Below are 15,367 nucleotides of genomic sequence, written 5' to 3'. Positions count from 1 at the left end.
ATGTACGATAAAGAAAACTCATGTTGCGGCTTCAGTGTTGAGATGCAGTTGTCTCACACCAGTTCTAAGACCAATAATTGGCTCCAGCTCTATGCTGCTAAAAGGTGGAGCCAGCTATCGTTCAGGCAGCCGAGTGGATCCCCTACAATATTGTGAGGATCCTTCTAGAGCCTAGCACAGCCCTGCTGTATCAGCTGAGAGCAGGCAATCGGTCGCTATCCGCACGCTATCTGGGTCACAGAATAGTGTACTCAAGGAACCCACAAGAGTAGTATGGCCAAAGAGTTTATATAGATAGATATTGTACAATCAGATTGCAACAGGTTGGTAAGTTTTATAATAAGTGACATCCATCATATTCCAGTTTAGGCTACAATTTTTATTGTCGGACTTCAAAAAAACTTTATTATTGTAACTAAAAATTTCTGTACAACCTTTATTTTTAAACAAACAGTAGCAAACAACAAAATAATGTGTTGTAAAATAAGTAAGTGTGTTAAATTTTTACAACTTAGTCAGTTTAAAAAGGTTAAGGTGAGAATCCAGACACGTGGCACCAGAGGCGTAACGGATTTCTTTTAACATTCCGCTCCATTCCTTCTTGTCATCTTCAAACCTGACAAGAGAAAGCAGACATTTAATTAAGGGCAGAGAAAATCAGTTGTTGTATATAGCAACCTAATATATTTTAGCTTTCTTGTTTTGGCCTAGCTATCGGTTTTTGTATAAAATATCCCAGGTAGTTTAGTCAGTTAAAAAAAAAAAAAAAAGGGATATTAGACTACCGGGAAGCAGCTACAGCGGATATAAAAAGCCTACACGCCCCTGTTAAAATGTCAGGTTTTTGTGATGTAAAAAAATTAGACAAACATAAATAATTTCAGAACTTTTTCCACATTTAATGTGACCTTTAAATTCAATTGAAAAACAAAAATGAAATCTTTTAAGGAAGGGGGGGGGGAGTAAAAAACGAAAAATGTGGTTGCATAATTGTGCACACCCTCTTATAACTGGGGATGTAGCTGTGTTCAGAATTAACCATTTTGATACAGGGCACTGCCCCCCCCCCCTTTCCTGCCCAGACCAATTTTCAGCTTTCAGCGCTGTTACACTTTGAATGACAATTGAGCGGTCATGCGATGCTGTACTCAAACAAAATTGTTATCGTTTTGTTTCCATAAATGGAACTTTCTTTTGGCGGTATTTGATCACCACTGGAGTTTTTATTTTTTGTGAAACAAATAAAAAAAATACAGAAAACGTTGGAAAAAACGTTATAAAATTTTGGAAATGAGTACATGTTCTCCTTCACTGATGAGCACTGATAAGGCAGTCTTGATGATGAGGCACTAATATGCAGCACTGATAGGTGACACTGATGGGCACTGAAAGGCCGCACTGATGGCTCTGATAGGCAACACTGGCAGGCATTACTGATGGGCACTGATTGGCAACCCTGGTGGGCATTCCTGGCGAGCACGGGTTGGCATCCTCGGGGGGATGTGCTGATATTCAGAGCAGACCCCCCTTTCAGAAGTGCAGCCGAGCGGCTCTCCTCTACTCGTGTTTGTTAGCGCGAGTGAAGAAAAAGCCGATACACAGCTCTTCCTGTTTACACTGTGATCGGCTGTGATTGGTCACATGGTAAAAAGCCTACGTCAGAGGCTCTTTACTGAGATCGGCGATGCTGTGTGTCAGACTGACACAACACACCAACGATCACCATGCTGCCCACCCCTGCGGGGGCAAGATTGTGGCTTATCCTGCTGGACATCATATAACTTAACCACTTTGCGCAAGTCATTATGTTATATGGCGGGCGGGAAGTGGTTAAGCAATCACATTTAAAATTATGTTAAATAGGAGTCAGTACACACCTGCCATTATTTAAAGTGCCTCTGATTAACCCCAAATAAAGTTCAGCTGTTCTAGTAGGTCTTTCTTGAGATTTTGTTAGTCGTATACTACAGCAAAAGTCATGGTCCACAGCATCATAGGGATCTCATTGTTAAAAGGTATCGGTCAGGAGAAGGGTACAAAATAATTTCCAAGGCATTATCTATGTCATGGAACACAGTGAAGACAGTCATCATCAAGTGGAGAAAATATGGCACAATGGTTACATTACCAAGAACTGGAAGTCCCTCCAAAATTGATGAAAAGAAGAAGAAAACTGGTCAAAACTGGTCAGGAAGGCTGCCAAGAGACCTATAGCAACATTAACCACCTCAATACAGTGCAGTTACACCCCCTTCCTGACCAGACCAATTTTCAGCTTTCAGCGCTCTCACAGTTTGAATGACAATTACTCAGTCATGCAACACTGTACCCATATTAAACTTCTGTCCTTTTTTCCACACAAATAGAGCTTTCTTTTAGTGGTATTTAATCACTAGTGGGTTTTTTATTTTTTGTGCTATAAATAAAAAAACCAAAATTTTGTGAAAAATATGCCTTTTTCTTTGTTTCTGTCATCAAATTTTGCTAATTAGTAATTTTTCTTCATACATTTTGGCCAAAATTTATGCTGCTACATATCTTTGGTAAAAAATAACCCACATTAGTGTATATTATTTGGTCTTTGTGAAAGTTATAGAGTCTACAAACTATGGTGCCAATCACTGAAAATCAATCACATCTGATCAGGCCTTCAGTACATCAGGTGTCATTTCTTTAGACACTAAGGCCGCGTACACACGCGCGGACTGTTCGCCCAACTTTGTCCGTCCAACAGTTTCGGCAAACAGTCCACTCAAACTTAGCATGGACGGACATGGCCACACACGACGGACGAACAGTTTGCTGAAACCGTGCGCGATGACGTGAACGGCACGTACGACGGGACGAAAAATACGACGTCCTATACAATGCATTATAGCTTTCGGCGTGAAAATCCTTTCTGAGCATGCGCGCAACTTTGTTTGACGAACAAGCCTACACACGAGCGGACTGTTCGCTGAAACAAGGTTTCAGCGGACAGTTTTACGGAATTTCCGAAAAACCTTGTCCGTCAAACTGTCCGCTGAAACTGTCCGCTGAAAGCCCACACACGAGCGGACTGTCCGCCCAAACACTGTTCAGCGGACAAAGTTGGACGAACAGTCCGCCCGTGTGTACGCGGCCTAACAAGTCAGGAAAGTACAAATACCCCCCAAATGACCCCTTTTTAGAAAGTAGACATTCCAAGGTATTAAGTAAGTAGCATGGTGAGTTTTTTTAAGTTGTCATTTTTTCCCACAATTCTTTGCAAAATGAAGATTTTTTTTTTTACAAAATTGTCATATTATCAGGTTATTTCTCGCACACAGCATATGCATACAACAAATTATACCCCAAAATACATTCTGCTACTTTTCCAGAGTATGGAGATACCACATGTGTGAGACTTTTACACAGCCTGGCCACATACAGAGCACCAACATTGAAGTGGCACTTTCAGACGTTCTATGAGCAAAAATGACGCATCTCATTTCACAGCCACCTATTACACTTTTGAAGGCCCTGGAGTACCAGGACAATGGAATTGCCCATAAAATGACCCCATTTTGGAAAGCTAACACCCCAACGTATAATCTGTGAGGTATGATGAGTCTTTTGAACGGTTTATTTTTTTTCCAGAAGTTTTTGGAATATGTGGAAAAAAATGAAAACGCATTTTTTTTTTTACACAAAGTTGTCAATTTATAAGATATTTCTAACACATAGCATGTATATAGCAAAAATTACACCCCAAAACACATTCTGCTACTCCTCCCGAGTATAGCGATACCACATTTGTAGGACTTTTACACAGCCTGGCCACATACAGAGGCCGAATATTGAAGTAGTACCTTCAGGCGTTCTAGGAGCATAAATGACACATCTCATTTCATTCCTACATATCACACTTTTGAAGGTCCTGGAGCACCAGGACAGTGAAATTACCCACAAAATGACCCCATTTTGGAAAGCAAACACCCCAACATATATTCTATGAGGCATGGGCTGCAAATAGGTACTCGGGTACTCTGATGGCCTGGAGACAGGTACTCGGGTACTCTGATGGCCTGGTGACAGGTACTCGGGTACTCTGATGGCCTGGTGACAGGTACTCGGGTACTCTCATGGCCTGGTGACAGGTACTCGGGTACTCTGATTGCCTGGAGACAGGTTCTCTGATGGGCTAGTGACAGGTACTTGAGTACTCTGATGGCCTGGTGACAGGTACTCGGGTACTCTGATGACCTGGTGACAGGTACTCGGGTACTCTGATGGCCTGGTGACATGTTCTCTGATGGCCTGGTGACTGGTAATTGGGTACTCTGAAGGGCGGTGATAGGTGCTCAGGTACTCATATGGCCTGGTGACAGGTGCTCGAGTACTCTGATGGGCTGTGACAGGTACTCGGGTACTCTGATTGGCTGTGACAGGTACTCGGGTACTCTGATGGGCTGTGACAGGTACTCGGGTACTCTGATGGGCTGTGACAGGTACTCGGGTACTTGGATGGACTGTGACAGGTATTCGGGTAATCTGATGGGCTGTGACAGGTACTCGGGTACTCAGATGGACTGTGACAGGTACTCGGGTACTCGGATGGACTGTGACAGGTACTCGGGTACTTGGATGGACTGTGACAGGTATTCCGGTACTCTGATGGGCTGTGACAGGTACTCGGGTACTCAGATGGACTGTGACAGGTACTCGGGTACTCGGATGGACTGTGACAGGTACTCGGGTACTCTGATTGGACTGTGACAGGTACTTGGTCACTCTGATGGACTGTGAGTGACAGGTACTATGATGGGTGGTGACAGGTCCTCTTTATTTGGGGGGGCAATCAGTGTGTGTTGGTGTACACTGATGTACGATGGTGTACGATCGGTATGTGAGGAGGAGAACCTGGTAACATCTCGCGGTTTGTTTACATTTAGTGATCGGCTGTGAAAGGATCACAGCCGATCACGTGGGTAAACAGCCAGCCAATGGCTGTTTACCAGCATCAGTGACGAGCAGTGTTCCCGGGAACACGCCGCCACCGACGTGCACGCGCAGTGCGCTCGCAATCGCGTGCATGTGCAGTGCACAGTGGGGGTGTGACCATCTGTGATCGGCCGTGACTTCATCACGGCTGATCACCTGGTAAACTGCCATGCCCAATGGCTGTTCACCCACCTCGGTGGCGAGCGGTGTCTCCGTGACACGCCGCCACTGAAGGAACAGGGATGCGCGCACACAATCGCGCAAATTCCCTGTTTAAACAGGAGGACGTCATATGATGCCCTCCCGCCACAATAGGTGCATCGCCTGGCCGTCATTTGACAGCCGGCGGTCAGCATCTAGTTAAAGGAGCTGCAGGAATATCTGGCAAGTACTGGCTGTGTGGTACATGTGACAACAATCTCACGTATTCTTTTGGGTTATGGGGTAGAGTGGCAAGACAGAAGCCTTTTCTTACAAAGAAAAACATCCAAGCCCGGCTAAATTTTACAAAGACACATCTGAAGACTCCCAAAAGCATATGGGAAAATGTGTTATGGTCTGATGAAACCAAGATTGAACTTTTGACCATAATTCCAAAAGATATGTTTGGTGCAAAAAAAAAAAAAACACAGCATATCACCAAAAGAACGTCATACCCACAAGTGAAGCATGGTGGTGGCAACATCATGTTTTGGGGCTGTTTTTCTTCAGCTGGAACAGGGGCCTTAGTCAAGGTAGAGGGAATTATGAACATTTACAAATACCAGTTAATATTGACACAAAACCTTCAGCCTTCTGCTAGAAAGCTGAACATGAAAAGGATCTTCATCTTTTTAGCATGACAATGACCCAAAGCATACACCCAAATCAACAAAGCAATGATTCACCAGAAGAAGATTAACGTTTTGGAATGGCCCAGCCAGAGCCCAGACCTGAATCTGATTGAAAATCTGTGGGGTGATCTGAAAAGGGTTGTGCACAGGAGATGCCCTCGCAATCTGACAGATTTGGAGTGTTTTTGCAAAGAAGATTGGGCAAATATTGCCAAGCCAAGATGTGTCATGCCAACAGACTCGTATCCAAAGTGGTGTATAAAAATAAAAAGGTGCTTCAACAAAAGTATTCGTTTTAAGGGTGTGAACACTTTTGCAACCAAATTATTTTAGTTTTTTAGTTTTACTTCCCTCCACCTAAAAGATTTCAGTGTGTTGTTCAATTGAGTTGTACAGTCTATAGGTTTAAAGGTGGAAAAGGTTCTGAACTTATTTATCTTTGTCTCATTTTATTTACATCACAGAAACCTGACATTTTACCATGGGCATGTAGACTTTTTATTATTATTATAATAAAACGTAGAGATGTAATTGCTTCCTAGTGAACTTATAACCTGCTTCCTTGATTTTCCTTTAGCTTACAAATGAAACACCTCACTACTAATAATAAACCACTTAACCACCAGGCCATAGCCGAATGATGGTTACCCTGGGAGCGCGCACACTGGAGTATCCATGACCGGACCCAGCGCATTACAGAAAATGGCTGCTGACAGCGGCCGTTTACCTCATGATCGGTCCCTCAAATGATGGAGCGATCACAAATCAGTGTCATGTCCGATTGGTAAAGTGTGAGCGGAGAGATCGGTTGCACCAGCACTGTGGGCACTACAGACCCAGCCCACAGTGCTGGTGCAACTGATCTCTCCACTCTGTTCCCATTGCAGCCTCATCCATCCATCCATGCCCAGTCATCCCTCTGTCATATTCATCCATCCATCCATGCTCAGCCTTCCCTCTGTCATACTCATCCATCCATACTCAGCAATACTCATCCATACTCAGCAATACTCATCCATCCATCCACACTCAGCAATACTCATCCATCCATCCATACATGCTCAGCCATCCACACTCAGAAATACTCATCCATCCATACTCAGCCATACTCATCCATCCATTCATGCTCAGCCATCCCATACACCCTCAACCATACTAAGCCGTACCCAGCCATACCCAGCAGACTCAGCTGTACCAAGCCGTACCCAGCCATCCCATTCATACTTAGGCCGCGTACACACGCGGGGACTGTTCGCTCAACTTTGTCCGTCAAACAGTTTCAGCGGACAGTCCGCTCAAAATTAGCATGGACGGACTTGCCCACACACGACGAACGAACAGTCCGCTGAAACCGTGCGCGATGACGTGAACGGCACGTACGACGGGACGAAAAATACGACGTCCTATACACTGCAATGCAAACTTCGGCGTGTAAATCCTTTCAGAGCATGCGCGGAACTTAGTTTGACGAACAAGCCTACACACGAGGGGACTGTTCGCTGAAACAAAGTTTCAGCGGACAGTTTTTCGGAATTTCCGAAAACTTTGTTCAGCAGACTGTCCGCTGAAACTGTCCGCTGAAAGCCCACACACGAGCGGACTGTCCGCCGAAACACTGTTCAGCGGACAAAGTTGAGCGAACAGTCCCCGCGTGTGTACGGGGCCTTAGCCATCCCCATTTATGGCTCAACTATGTTCAGCTGTCCCCATCCACGGCTTATCCATTCCCATTTATGCTTATCCATGCCACATCAGTTCCCATCCATGCCACTACAGTGTCTGACAAAAGTAGTCAAATTAGATTTGGGAACTGTATGCCCCTGGAACACCTGATGGTGCTCCCTACATTTTTTTTCTTCAATTAAACCATATACCAATATACACTTCCTGTCCTTGGGTTGACATGGCCTACCCTGTTTAGTTTTTGCATGGTCACCCTTTACTGTGCATTGCTAACGTTTCTATAGACATCTGACTGCTTATTGCTTTGAACATCTACCAGTTACAGAGGATTTGTTATTCTCGGTGGGTACCTGAAGGATGATACCCGGACTCCACTGAGTGGGGATTGCCTTTATTGTTTGCTTTGGGCACTGGATACTGCATTGGGCACTCACCCTGGCACAAAGTTCAAAGTTTGGAGTTAGCTCCAGGTAGATAAACAGGTCCAGGGTTATGGTCCATCTGGTTACCAGACCTTAAGGACTCCTTCGGGGTACAGTATGTACATCATGATGGGCAAAGCAAAGACCTTTAATAGGCCTGGCTTTGTGAATAAGGTAAACAGGATTCCTGCACTGCAGGGCATAGCACACTGCGCGGTTTAGCAGGCAGAGGATTTGTGAGTTTGTGGTAATGCCTCACATTTTGTCTCTAATGCTACTCATCAAGAGAACTTTTATGTTGTTTTTTTTTTTTCTCTTCTGTTGGGATCTAGTCTCAGAAAGTTAGGGTAACTGCCTCCTAGATGTGTTCCTGCCCACCTGTTCTGCTGAGAATGCATGCAGTACATTGCTATGTTTCCACTGCCATCTTGTACAGAGGCACAGCCACAAGAATGCAGTCAGCGTCTGGGTTATAGCGGCTCCTTCTCCATCCACACAAATTCCCATCCTTTCCACACTCTTGAACCACGAGTACCACACTGGCGATCGCCTTACTAGCAATGTTGGATCAAAGGCACAAGGGAGCTGGGACTAAAGACTAGAACATGTGTTCTGTTCAGGTTGATAGCTGTTCCCTTGTCCCAAAGCCATGTCCTCTATTGACAGTGCTCCCCTTATCTGACTCTAGCTCCCTCTCAGGCACGCATCATGTAGCCTGTCTAACAAAGGCACCACTCTCTACCATTATGTCTGAATTCTTCAAAAACGTTTGGCACTTCTAGAACCTTTGATTTCCAGAGGCCTGAACTACTGCATGTCCTTTTTTCCCCCCGACACTGTTCAGGAACCAGAAGCGGAAATTCCTTTACTTGATAATATTATAGGGAAAAGTATTGACACTGATTTTGTAGCAGAGGCAGCAGATGATTTTCCTAAGCCTGCATTTTAAGGCACAAGCTAAGAGACTGGCTATGTTAAAAATACTTTCCCCATACATTACCAGAGTAATTGCGCACTTAATGGGGACTGACTCAACCTTGAAAGAGTTTTCACTGCTCCTTAGCTTTTTGCTAAGATCTATGTTATGTAAAGTAATTTTAAAAAGAAATGGACTATTCTAGTAATGGATCCTGCAACTTCAGCTCCCAGTAAAGACCTTCTGTTGATAGGCATTTTGAATCAATTTTAAAAGCCTTATTTGCTCTTACAGGTCCAGCCCTGTAGTCAGAAATTGCTGCCATGTCTGTTTGCCATGCTTTCACTAATTGGTTGAGACAAATGAACAGAGACCGGGAACCTGTCTTTGAAGACCCTGCTTAATTACAGCTGATGCCTTCAGCCCTATTGGTTTGTGTTGATGCTCTTCAGAATGTAATTTGCCACGTCTAAAGAATCTCTCTTATATCTGTGCACATGTACATTATTTTGTGGCTAAAAGCTTGGTCCTGCTTTATAATGAACGGGCACTACACTGTTTGGAGTGGAGGAATGTCTGTTGACAATTGTACCACTCTAGGACCTATCTGTAATTTCAAGGAGGTACAGAATAGAATTTTTATCTCTGTCCCTTTCTCGCTTTTTACCTTCCAATCTACCAACTTCAGACCAAAGAAAGGCAGATTTAATGACTGCCAAGTTCTCAAATCCCCCTGAATGAAATCAAAGAGATCTGTCATTGCTTCTCTCAGCAAGGAGAATTTCTTGCATCAATATACATACAAGATTCCCATCTCCATAAATTTATTTTCCTTTCACAACTGCATTTTTCTATGGGAGACCAACACTTCCAATTTGTGTCAGTGCCATTCGGGCTCTCCTCTGTCCATATGTTCACAAACGTGCTTGCACCAGTTCTGGCTCTTCTGAAAACTCAGTGTATTCTTTCACAGGTTACATGAATGACCTAGTGAAAGATTCCTCAGTCACAAGCTTGACTACCAACTTCAAGAGGATGATTCAGATGTCCAAAGTTTGCTCTCCAGCCCAGTGTAATCTTAGGACAAAGCCTAAGCCAGAATCTTCCTCCCTCAGGAGAATATAGACTCCCTATAGGTCTCTGTACCCTGAGTTGGAGAAAACCAGATGTGGAAATTCTGGCCTCCAGATTCACCAACAAGCTGAATAAGTTTGTGGTCCTAGATCTGGGATACTCTAGCCCAGTGATGGCGAACCTTGGCACCCCAAATGTTTTCAAACTACATTTCCCATGATGCTTATGCACTCTGCAGTGTAGTTGAGCATCATGGGAAATGTAGTCCCAAAACATCTGGGGTGCTAAGGTTAACCACTGCTCTAGCCTTTGCAGTAGATGCTCTGGTCATTCCTTAAACTCAGTTCCTTGTAGTTAATGCCTTCCCTCCAATAAAAATCCCTCCTCGACTGCTGCACAAGATAAAGAAGGAAAGGGTTCTGGTGATTCTCATGGCACCAAATTGGCCGAGGAGAACATGGTGCACAAACATAATCAGACTTCTGACTTCCGAGCCTTGGTCTTTTTCAAACAGACCAGACATATACAGGCCCAACGTCAACTGTTCCATCCTGCTTCACAGTCACTGGCTTTAACGGCATGGCTGTTCAAACTGAATTCCTAACTGATAGGAGCATTTCGGACTTGGTTATTCCCGCCTGACTCAGAGCAAGGAAATTGCAAGATTTACCATCGCACATGGAAGGCCTTTTTTGTATAGCGTGAAGACAGAAGGCTAAACCTTAGGGAATACTTTGTAATTCGTATTATGAATACCCTCAAGGGACATGGTTCTGCCTTATACATCCTCTTCCAGAAATCTCTTGCCTCACATTCCCATTACTTTATCAATACTTTTCTACAAGGGGTTGTTCATATAATTCCTCCACTTTGACAACCTGTGTTACCTTGGGATCTAAACCTTGTGCTCTGCTTTTCAGAGACCCTGCTTTGAACCCGATTAGAGACATTCCTTTATAAGACTTGACCTGTAAGGTTGCCTTCTTGGTTCCCATAAGATCTGCTAGATGTGTTTCTGTGTTAGCAGATCTCTCTTGTAAAGAGCTGGTAATCTCTTCTTTCTACCGCATTGATAACATTGTTGTCACAGATCAGCTGCGGAGCTGATCTGTGTCTCACCTTTATTGCAGTGGGTCGGCTGGCATCTGTTGTCCACTGTCTGGTGTTCAGCTCTGTGCACTCTCCAGCTATGGGTGTCGACGCCCTTCACCTGTTGCCTAATATAGGTTTCCTTCCTGCTATTTCCTGTCCAGCCCCTCATGTGCTTCTCTATTTAAATCCCTTCCTAACTAGCTACCATTGCTTGAGCAACCTTTGTTTCTGAAGCTCCCCTGTGTAACCTATTTCACCTGACTTCTCGTGAACTGATCTTCTGTGTACCGACCTGGCTTGTTCTGATTACGTTGTCTGCAGCCCGCCCTGACCTTGGCTCACTACCTGGCTTTCCTTGCTTCATCCATCCATCCTTGTCTACAATGTCTTCTGGTACTTCCCTAGCGAGCCGGGTGAACCCAGGGGTCGTGACCTGGGGTCAGCACGCAGCTAAGTCCAAACCTTCGTGAGAGGGTCCCTGGTGGAACACCGGCTGACTCTTAGATTCTACGCCCTGGGGGATCCCGTGTCACCTGCTCGCCTGTGGGTTCCCTGTAAGTAGTACCGTGACAATTGTCTTTCCTTGCCTCTGTCCTGCCCACAAACATGACAAGAAAATTGATTTACATTGTTTGGATAAAGTTAGAACTGTCGGAGTCTATGGCTTCTTTTCATTAGACTAAATTACTCTTTGTTCTATCTGGAGGTTTTCCACCATTAGCAGATGGATCAGAAAATCAGACAAGTGCCTATGCCCTGAAGGAAAAGGTTCCTCCATTTCCCTTCAGTGCCCATTCCACCAAAGCTGTTATTGTGTCTCCCTGGCTTTTCAGCATCAATCAACTGTATCCCAGATTTTCAAGGCTGTCACTTTGTGCTCTGTACACACAATTTCCAAGTTCTACCAGGTGGAATTTCAGGCCCGAGCTGATGCGCATTTCAACCCTAATTCCTCATGCACACGAGACGCAGGTGAAAACTCTGCTCAAAAAAAGCTGAAACGCGCATTTGCATGCCACGTTTAGATGCGTTTGCGTTTATAAGCGTTTATAAAGATAACATCATGTAGACCCTCCCCAAGCTCTCAAAGCATGTTTTTTTTAACTATTTCTGCTATTGTGATCAGAGTGAGCAGCAGCAGCATAGAGAGCAGTTGTACACTTGCATTTGCCTCTCTTTCTGTGGTATATATTTTTAAATGGATCCCATATTGAATATATGTCAGGAAATGCTCCTGATGTTGCTCTTGACGAGACAGTAACGTTGTCGCAAATTTCGTGAGAGGTCCAGAGTCAGAGCTCGTCAATATTGGACCCATCCGTTGATGGGACAGCGAATGTCCATTGGATATTTCACAAACATGTATGTGCAGCTGCGTACCTACCCCGACAAGTTTTTTTAATTTTAGCCGGATGTCACATTTGATCTGCTCTTAGAAAAAGTACGACCTGGTCTGACATTCATGGACACCAATATGAGAAACAGTGTGTCACCAGAGGAACGTCTGTTGGTAACAATCAGGTATGTGTATATATTTATAAAATCTATTTATCTATAGATGTACAGATGAATTTTTTTCTCTGTCCTTTATTTTAAAAAAAATAATGTCTATTTATAGCAAATTATCCAATTTTTTAAAATATCAAAAATTTTCTTGTGGCAATTTTTAACATGTTTTCATTATTTCTAATATAAAACAATATTAAAATAGTTATTTATTTTTTAATCTTAATATATGTTTTTATTCATTTTTTCTAGTTTCAAATTGTTTTATTTAAAAGCAAATCTATGTTAATTAGATTTTTTATAATTGTTTTAAATTTATTTGGCCAATTTTGTAATATATTTTTATCGTGAAATATGTACTGATTAATATATTTTAATTCTTTGCTGCTGTATATGGTAGTATAATATTTTTTAATGCCTTATTAAAATATCCAGAATCCTAACCCTAACCATTCATCCTAACCCTAACACTAACCACTAACCCTAAACCCTAACAGCTAACCCTATCCCTTACACTAACCCTAACCCTAAACAACCCTAACTCTAATCCAACCCTTAATCCTAAACAATAACCCTAACCCTAACGGATAACCACTTACCATAACACCCAATCCTAATGACCAATTTCTGATGCAGAAAAGTGCATGACATTTTGTGACCCGACTTTGGGGCCCTCTATCTCGCGGTCACTTAGTGATAAGAACTTCAAATTTGGATATGTTGTAGTGCTAGATACACAGTGTCTGCATACCAATTTGGGGTTCCTGGCAATAACTGGCCCGAAGATATGGGCCCCCAAAGTCGGGTCACAAAATGTCATTCTCAGATCATATTTCTGAGTTTTCAGGTCCAAAAAATTGGGTTCTTTTAAAAACGCATATAAACGCAAACGTGGCTAAACACGGGTGCCGCGTTTAGCCGCGTTTTGCGTCTGAAACGTGGAAATTTTTGCGTCTGAACCCATTTTTTTGCTTCTGAAAAAACTAGGTTAAATGCAACTGCATAAAAACGGCAAAAAACGAGACTGTGTGCATGGACACATAGGATAACACTGAATGAGTTCAGGGACAGTTGAAAAAAGTGTCCAACTGCATCTGAACACGCGTTTAACTGCGTCTCGTGTGCATGAGGCCTGAGGTGCTTCAAGCTGTTATCAGAATATTTTGTTCATGTTCTTTAAACACTTGTTTTTCTTGGGGCCCCATTGGCAGTTCTATGTTGTTGTCCTTTCCTCACTTTTTCTGCTTGGATATGAATACAAGTCCTATACTATATGATTAGGATAATCTGAATTTTGATAGATCCGTACATTCCTTATGTTTGAATACAGTATAGGACTGTGTCTTGATCACTCCCTATTGCTTGCTAGAAAACCGGAGCCTCATGGAGTGGGTGGGGTCTTATGGGTTCTTCCCCCAGCAGTGTCAAATCACATGAAGAATGCCGCATAGAGCCCACGGTCTATGAATACAAGTTCAGTGTCCTGTACTGTACTCCAATATAAGGATTTAATATGCAAGTCTAAATTCCCTTTTAACAAAAAAATGTATGCAATTTCATAGTCTTTACAGTGTTCTACAAATCTAATTTGTTCCAGTGTTTATCAAACAAAATAACAGTATGGGCTATAACATTCTAACTACAAAGTGCCACTGAAATAGGAGCAAAGTTATGCATGCAGCAATGACATCTGTTACTTACTTCCAGACATCAGTGACCTCTGAAGGTGCAAACTCTTGAGATTCCAACTGAACCATTGCAAATCCACCAATGGCATACAGTGATCCTGCTAAACTGACCATATTGATGGAGCTTCTTTCCTGGGGAAATTCTGTGATTGTTTCCCATCTAAAAAGAATAAGTTATATTAATGATCCGTGCATCTACAAACCATTTGTTTTACAGAAGGTACCTCTGACATTCCAGTTTAATTTATGAATTGGTTCTTATACCTTTAACAATTGAAAAAAGGCAACAGGAAAAATGATTCCATGACATGGCAATGCTATTCTGGAAACAGATAACTTTGTTCAAGGAACCCTCCTTCTGAGGACACTGGTTACCTGGCTGTCTTTGGTTTCAATACTTTCTTAGTTATAGTCTAGGAAAAACTTTGCAGATTTATATATCAGAGTGAAGTCCTAGTTCCTGACCTATGCACTTATCCCAGGTCAGTGCTTCCTAGAAGATATAAAGCCTATGGGTCAGGCGGAAATCCAGCAATGACCGCTTCCAACAGCTGTTGACTTTTAACATTAGGACACTTACCTGTCCAGGGTGCCCATGATGTCCTCACCCGAAGCCGATCTGTCCCTCGGCTCCCGGGTGCAGGCGCCGGCATCTTCAGTAAGGCAATCAGGATGTGAAGCCTTGCGGCTTCACAGCCTGGTTCCCTACTGCGCATGCGTGAGTCACTCTGCGCATCCTCACTGGTCCCTGCTGTCTTCTGGAACCTGTGTGTCTCCCAGAAGACTGGGGGGGGGGGGGTGGAGGAGGAACCAGACATGGCATAGATCGCCATGGAATCTGCGGCGATCTATCACCGGAAGTGGGAGCAAATACCTGTATTAGACAGGTATCTGCTCCCCCCCGAAAGGTGCCAAATGTGACACCAGAAAAGCGGAAGTTCCATTTGTGGGTGGAACTCCACTTTAAGCTAGTCATTCACTGCTGGAAATGTGGCCAATTCCTATGAATAATCTAAAATACAAGCCATGGGGGGCCTTGCTGAAACCACTATGCTCAAGAAACTTGAGAAATTGACCCTTCTCATATTATGACTGTGTTGCAATCGAGCTGCATACACAATAGTAAATGTGGGCATATTTTTCTTTGTCTACTCTCACAGCAAATGGTTAAAAACTCTCTGCTAGCAGCAC

General features: G+C 43.4%; 1 protein-coding gene across 1 annotated transcript in view; it reads right to left on the bottom strand.

The window, feature by feature from the left end:
- Positions 1 to 358: 358 nt before the first annotated feature.
- KLHL41 (kelch like family member 41) overlaps positions 359 to 15,367 on the bottom strand; it is a 36,504-nt gene continuing 21,495 nt past the window's right edge. The window contains exons 5-6 of the mRNA XM_077447925.1: positions 14,190 to 14,336; positions 359 to 616 (exon numbers count right to left, since the gene is read on the bottom strand). Of these exons, the coding sequence (XP_077304051.1) occupies positions 505 to 616; positions 14,190 to 14,336 (259 nt within the window). The 3' untranslated portion in view covers positions 359 to 504. The remainder of the gene's footprint in view (positions 617 to 14,189; positions 14,337 to 15,367) is intronic.

The sequence above is a fragment of the Lithobates pipiens genome, unplaced genomic scaffold (assembly GCF_037356315.1).
Source record: "Lithobates pipiens isolate NorthernLeopardFrog02 unplaced genomic scaffold, aLitPip1_a1.2 Scaffold_22, whole genome shotgun sequence".
Taxonomy (NCBI): domain Eukaryota; kingdom Metazoa; phylum Chordata; class Amphibia; order Anura; family Ranidae; genus Lithobates; species Lithobates pipiens.
This window is presented reverse-complemented; position numbering and strand designations above follow the sequence as displayed.